Source organism: Palaemon carinicauda, chromosome 1 (assembly GCF_036898095.1).
Source record: "Palaemon carinicauda isolate YSFRI2023 chromosome 1, ASM3689809v2, whole genome shotgun sequence".
NCBI classification, from domain to species: Eukaryota; Metazoa; Arthropoda; class Malacostraca; order Decapoda; family Palaemonidae; genus Palaemon; species Palaemon carinicauda.
Genome location: NC_090725.1, coordinates 123,003,132 through 123,010,872, shown reverse-complemented (window position 1 = coordinate 123,010,872; position 7,741 = coordinate 123,003,132). Strand labels below are relative to the sequence as shown.

The window sequence follows — 7,741 nt, the reverse complement described above, 5'->3', positions numbered from 1 at the left end:
TCAGCAAACTATCTTGTTATCGGAGGTACTCTTTTTCAATGCAAGAACATCCACAAGTATACATAGACTTCACCATGTGGCAATTACAAAAATCAAATAGATCACATTGCCATTAATGAAGAGAGAAGGAGGACTCTGAGAAATGTAAGAAGCTATAGAGGTGCAGATATTGGTAGTGATCACCAGGTCATCATTGTCACACTGTAATTAAAACTGAAAGCACCCAACAAAGAGGTAGATAGAATACCCAGGTTTGACACAACTAAGCTTTTAGAAGATGAGCACAGAAACATTTGCGATTGAATGTAGGAATCGATTTGCAGATTTAGAAACTAAGAGACGAAGAGCAGACAATTAATGAAGAATGTGATATTAAGAACATATATCAGTCAGTTCATAGTGAAGTCTTGGGGCACACAGTTACAAGGAGAAAGGCATGGATATCATATGATACTTGGGATACTATAAAAAGGAGACAAAGACAGAAATTGATTGTTGAAAGTTTTCGAGGAAGTAATGAAAGGTAGAGCATGTTAAGTATTTCAGTATTGATAGTGAGGTCAAAAGAAAACCCAGGAATGACTGGAAAAAATATTTAGACAGTAAAGCAGATGAGGCTGACAAAGCTATGAATTCGGGAAGTAGCTATGGTGTAAGAATTGTCCATAGAATTATTAATGAAATCTCGACTGGGGTAAAGAAGAAAAAGCATATACCCATTAAAAAAGAAGATGAAGAAAGACAACGTTGAATGAAACACTTTAGTGAGGTCATGAATAGGAGATTTAAAGGGAATAATTTGATTAATATACCTGAAGCTGCTGAAGACCTTGATGTGCCTATGCATGAATTCTGTGTGTTTGAAGTCAAAGCTAGCCCCTGTGACCGTGACCACCCAGGAACTTGGTACTGCCCCTGTGACTGAGCAGGCCTATTCAGGAGTACCGCAGCTCACCCAACTGGGGAAGGCCCTATAAAACGTGGGCTAAACAACAGTGGTCACACCATCCCAGTCATTGGGCAGCAGCAGCCAATGACACATCATTTCAAGAATTTGATGTAGCTTTAAAACAAATGCACCAAGGAAAGGCCGCGGGCCCAGTCAACATTCCCACTGAACTCCTGACCCATGGTGGTTTAGGCCTGAACCACCCATTCCCTAATACAAAATTTATGGAAGGAAAACAGGCCTCAATGATTGCAAGACTCACTCTGGGTCACCATCTTTAAAGAAAGGAGATAGAAGAGAATGTGGGAATTATAGAGGGATATCCTTGCTATCAATTGCATTGCAGGTCTTGGCAAAGATCCTTCTAAATAGAATATAAAATGTAGCAGAACCAATCCTGTAAGAATACCAGTGTGGTTTCCATCCCAGTGTGGTCTCCACCCATCTAGAGGAACCAGAGACATGATTTTCTGTGCTGGCCAACTACAGAAAAATCAAAAGAGCAGCAAAACCCCATATCCTTAATTTTTTACAACCTCCAAAAAGCAAGAACAAGCATGTTGTCTGTCATCAACTGGTTTGGAATTTCGAGCCTTTTGTTGAAATGATCAGAGTCCAACAAGAGGGCATGACTCCTAAAGTGATCAACCAAAGCAATCTGTCAACCCCCTTCCCAATCACATGTGGACTAAAACAAGGATGTGTATTGGCGCCGACCCTTTCCTCTTTATACTCAGTTGCCAGGCTACGTGGAGAAACCCACAACAACCCAGGGGTTGAGATGAAATACAGATTAGATGGAGGAATTTCTAAAATGGGCAGACTCAAATCCCAGCACAACACCAACACCATTAATGTGACGGAACTACAGTATGCAGAGGACAACGCTGCCGTAGCCCACACCCAAGCAGAACTCCAAGAATCAGTGGAAAATTCCCATGCTTCTTACACGTGTTTTAGCCTAACAGTTAACAAGGCCAAAACTAAGATATTGGCTCAGCCAAGACCAGGGGAAAATCCACCAGTAACTAATATCACCATGGATGGAACCACCATTGAATGCGTCGAACACTTCCCATACCTGGGAAGCATCCTTTCCACCTAGAGCATCTCCTCCAAAGAAATTGAAAAAAAGTTACAAGCTGGCAGCCTCTCCTCCAAAGAAATTGAAAAAAAGTTACAAGCTGGCCCCACTGCATATGGGAGACTATCCACAAGGGTGTTCATGAGCAAAGACCTAACCACACATATAAGGATGGTGGTATATAACACCATTATAGTATCTATCTACCCTGTTATATGTATGCAAGACTTGGACCCTTTGTATAAGGGGCCTCAAATAATGGAACAATTCCACCAGAAAAAAAACAGAGCAGTAATGAAAATCAAATAGAATGACTATGTGTCTAATACAGCAGTCATCTGAAAGAGCCAACGTCACCAGCATAGAGGCCATGATCATGAAACACCGCCTAAGATGGTCTGGCCATGTGATGAGCATGGAGAACACAAGACTACCAAACAAAATACTCTTCAGTGAGTTAAATACAGGCGATCGTCCTAGACGCCGCCCTATGCTTCGATTTAAAGACCAACTCAAGAAATCCCCCAAGGATTCTAACATAGACCTCTACACCTTAGAATCTTTAGCAAGAAACAGGAACGACTGAAGAAGCAAAGTGAAAGTGGGCATGGACCTCTTTGAAGAGAATAAAAGATCCAATCTGTTAGGTAAATGACAGCAATAGGCGTAAAGAAAAAAATCAACCACAATCACCTCACACGATTCAGTGTGATAAATGCCCTCGATTATTCAGGACACAAATTGGTCATACGAGCCATAAGAAGGCTCACTATCCCCACAATAGTTACCTTACTATGGCCCTCTCCTCTATTCATCCTTCTATTGGGACTGAAAGCTATGATATTCGAATACGAGTACATGCTGACGAGGACAACTGTCGCTAATACCTATTCATGTCTGTTAATTGACTAAGACGTATTTGCAACTAACAAACTCAGCATTAATACCTGCTTTAATGCCTTGTAATATTTATTGCCTGACAAGGAAGGAATTGTACAATAGAAATGAAGGGACAGTAATACTGCTGTAAGATAAATATCAGGTGCATATTTTTTATAACTGGCCATTTACTATTATAGCTACTAAATTCGAATATAAAACCTTTTCACCACACACACACACACACATATATATATATATATATATATATATATATATATATATATATATATATATATATATATATCTATGTGTGTATGTATATATATATATATATATATATATATATATATATATATGTGTGTGTGTATATGTGTGTATATATATGAATGTATACATATATGTGTGTATATTATATATATATATATATATATATATATGTATATGTGTGTATATACATATGAATATATACATAAAAATATATATATATATATATGTGTGTGTTGTGTGTCTATGTATATATGTATACGTGTGTATATATATATATATATATATATATATATATGTGTGTGTCTATGTATACATGTATGAGTGTATATATATATATATATATATATATATATATATATATATATATGTATATATATATATATATATATATATATATATATATATATATTTATATATATATATGCAGTATATATGAATATATATATATATATATATATATATATATATATATATATATATATATATATACATATATATACATATATATATATGTGTATATATATATATATATATATATATATATATATATATATATATACATACACAGTACGCATATATCTAAAGGTATGCATGTATGTATTCCAACTAACAAGGGTGATTATCTTACAAAGATAATGAATAGATTTCAAGGGAAGCCTCTATATTTGCCCCAAATCTAATAACATATTGCTTCAACTCTTGAGAACCAATCAAATATAAGGAGAGAGAAGAAATTGGAGAGTGAAACTTGCAGGACTACAGGGTTACAGAAATGGTTTCTACACAATTCCTATAACGTAAAGGGGAGTAAATCTTTCATTAATATATTTGAGCAATTTACAGCCAATTTAAAATTTAAACTAACAGGCCCACTACAGAAAAAGAGAAAGCTGTAGAAAATAAAAAATTCTAAACAGGAAAAATACAAAATAAATGGAAGAGTATTGTAGGGTGAACTAGATGACACGAAGGAGAAGGAGAAGCAGCTAAGAAGTTGGGGGCGAGGAATGAGAGGAAGAAGTAAGAACAGGGTTAGATAGTCGTAACCGATTCCAGACGCCTGGAATCCATACTGATTACCAGGTGCCGTCTCACTTCAATAGATCCTTTGTTGAGAAGTTCAGATTTCCTCTTTGTAGGTGCAGCAGATTCAGCCTAATGAGATGGAGATGAAATGTATCGGTCTGACAGGTAACTCAAGTGTCACCAAAATAATTGAACCAAATTAGTACAATAAATAAATAATTTCAGTATCATGTGATTCAAGATACTTCTTAATGCCAGAAAACTTGAGAAAAACATAGCAGCAGGTATCATTAACGCAACACAGACTAAACGTAAAATAAATAATGGACCAGTGTCAAAATTATAAATTACATGGTCAAACTAATATATTATACCATCAACTGGATGACACGCTCTAGTGTCACATACAAGGAAGATAACTAGTATTTAAGAAAAAAAAAAAAAAACTTAAATATACTTTACAATCCCGAAAAGAAAAATCACATCGTTATAATAAAAGTAATAAAATCCCGCGTCTGTTAGAGCGATATATACACTGAAATTCATAAATGACAATACCCAGTAACGTATGATGATAAAACCAATAGACCACAGCATCTAGATACAGCTCGTTTTCATAAAAACTAAATCCATAAACACAAGAAAAATATGCGGCCAATGACATGAACTAGTATCATGAAAGATACAACAGCCATAAAGTATCATGTACATTTTCGTTTCTAGTTCCAATTAATCTGTAACCCTCTATTGTGATTGCTAAACGCATACATCCTTACCGATAAGTTTTGTATAAATATTGCCCCACCAAATATCCGTGACTGCCTGGAAGCAACTGGAGCAATAGATAAATAATAATCAGTGAAGGAATTTGACATGAGCTTTTAAAACCTAATAAGAAAATCTTTTATTACCATGGTCCTACTATTTTCAGTTTGTGGAAATAAATATTTTTTTCTTATATCTAGAACACTCATTTAAATAACCCAAGATTTATAACCAGCCAGGTTTAGTGCCTTGAGATAATCAAGTTGAAATAATAAGCTTCAGTGTCAAAACAGAAATCAAAACGTTTATTCTATGATGGTACTTCGAAAGGATTTCTGAAGACATTCACATTACATTTTTTTGGTAAATTAGATTTGGAGTAAAAAACGGGGATGATTGTGCAAAACTATCACCTTCAATTTCTATTTCAAGTTATGCAAGTTATTAATTGAAATTCTATAATAATATACAACGTGAGAGAGAGAGAGAGAGAGAGAGAGAGAGAGAGAGAGAGAGAGAGAGAGAGAGAGAGAGAGAGAGAGAGAGAGAGAGAGCGCATCATAATGATTTGCAGTCGAATCCACAACATAATATTGAAATTCTATTCCGTAAAAATATTTGCTAGCCAAGGAGAAACGAAGCAAAACTATGTCCTTGAAACGAGAAAGGACTTATTGCGTATCCACTAGATACAGAGGGTATACGAGAGAATATGTATCATGAATAATCATACCATTCCAAGAAAATCCCCCATCCAAACAAAAAATATATATATCAATCATCACTGCATAATTATAACCTTCAGGAAGAATAATTATCTTCCTACATCATTAACCATCAGGGAAAGGCTCCATGATAATTTTCGTTCCAGATATAATGGTATCAAGGAAGCGTGGCGTTCGGGGCTTCATAATGAGGACAGAAAATGCATCACCCGGAAAGAATATATAACAAAAAAATGAGCTCAGGATATTCAAATTACTTTGTAACCTATCCTTATAACTTCAGTCCCTATATTACGATAATAATAGTAGGAATAATAATAATCATTGCTATTTTCATTTCCCTCTGTACGCTCGTTATGCTTCTTGAATATGTTTTTGTTATTAAGAGCCGGATAAGAAAGGTAATAATAAAATAAAGAATAATATGTAGTAAAAACACATTAACCCTTCTAAATTTTTTCACTCCCACTTTTCTTTTACGTTACTGTCTTTTTGCTAATTATTCCTATGTTCTGCGTTCTGTTTCAAGTTTTCTTGTTGTTAATGAAGGTAGAAGCAACGGGTTCCGCCCTAGTGAAGATAAGCTTATTAAGAGAAGGCAGATTAATAGATGCCGTTAAGTCTTTGCTTCTAATTATATAATTTTGAAATGGACTTTCCAAAATGTTTTATCAATAGGCTTAAAGCTTCGCTAACTTTATGAACGGACTTACGGAATATGGCAAGAGCTGGTCGAAATGCCTTAAGCAACAATGCTATTTTCTACTCGTATAATTAGGACTCCATTGTAAGCCTTACCTGGGAAGGGAGTCACTTGCTCGTTTCCTTTTTTTTTTTTTTTTTTTTTTTTTTTTTATCCCCAAACTATGCTGCTGGCAGTATTCTTGATGTAGTCAGCTAAACATAAAGGCCGAAAAAAAAGCAAATTTTTCTTACCAATTACGTGTGCACATACGATTGAATTTTCAGGTAAGAAATGTGCAATAAAGTCTGTTCAGTAAACAAGGATATAAGGTCAGGTACACGAAATGGTTTCAGGAGGTTATCAGTGCAAATAATATACGTTCGTGTTTTGGCATGGGAAACTTGATGACGTTCTTTTACTACAGTTCCATTAGTTTCTATCATCATTAGTCCTTTAGCGTTATAAGCATCTCATAACTTTGCTGAAAAGGTTAAGATGGGTCCCTGCTAAGAGCACAGCATATTTTGCTTTCGGACCTGAGTTTCTCTCAAACTTCTGATTGGTGATTGGTAGAAATATGGGACACATGTACGATCAAGAATCAACAATGAGGCACTAATACTCTTTCACTGACTTCCTAATTAGTTGCTCTTTGTTGGCGATTTCATGAAATAAATACTATAAATCATTGTAAAGCAGAAAGTGATACTCTTCGCATGATACTGCAATGTTTAAACCTTTCGGATTTCTGTTCATAAAACGTAGAGTGCAAGTTGTTTACTCAATTTTCTCGTGCTCTACGCCGATTAGAACAAACCTATAAATCTGAAAACGACGAAGGTCACAGACTATCTAAAAAGTACTAACGCTCAATAACATAAAGTCCCTAGCCCTGAATATGATTTAAAGTGAAATGCATGATAGCTTCGTGTACTTCCATAAAAGTCTATGGTATTCATGACAATTCTGTCTCAGCTGCATAATTTTGTATTAATTTTCTCGATATTACTTTCGTTTCCTTTTCTGTTCTTCATATAGCAAATTATATAAGAAGTTTACAGTATTCGTTGCAAAAGTAAACCAATTCATCTAATTTGTTTGTCTCTTCATAGGAGACGTTTCAGTTATTATTTCACATTCCCATATGATTAAATCTGATTCAAGTCCAGTTTTTGTTACAAAGTGAAAAGCATACATGCCAGCAGTAAGTGCGTATGTGAAATAATACAATAACCGTCCTATTTAATACTCCTAAAATAAACAAAATCATTCCCAACGATTATTGAAAACTCAGATACGACCTAAATGTGCTGAAAATAAATTAAGTAGTATATTCTTACAAATTAAAATTAGATGGA

The 7,741-nt window shown here is 34.9% G+C and overlaps 1 protein-coding gene across 1 annotated transcript; it reads left to right on the top strand.

The window, feature by feature from the left end:
- Positions 1–1,553: 1,553 nt before the first annotated feature.
- On the top strand, positions 1,554–2,054 carry LOC137656982 (uncharacterized). Its single transcript, XM_068391365.1, has one exon. It carries the CDS (start codon positions 1,554–1,556, stop codon positions 2,052–2,054), a length of 501 nt encoding a protein of 166 aa, XP_068247466.1.
- The last annotated feature ends 5,687 nt before the right edge of the window (positions 2,055–7,741 follow it).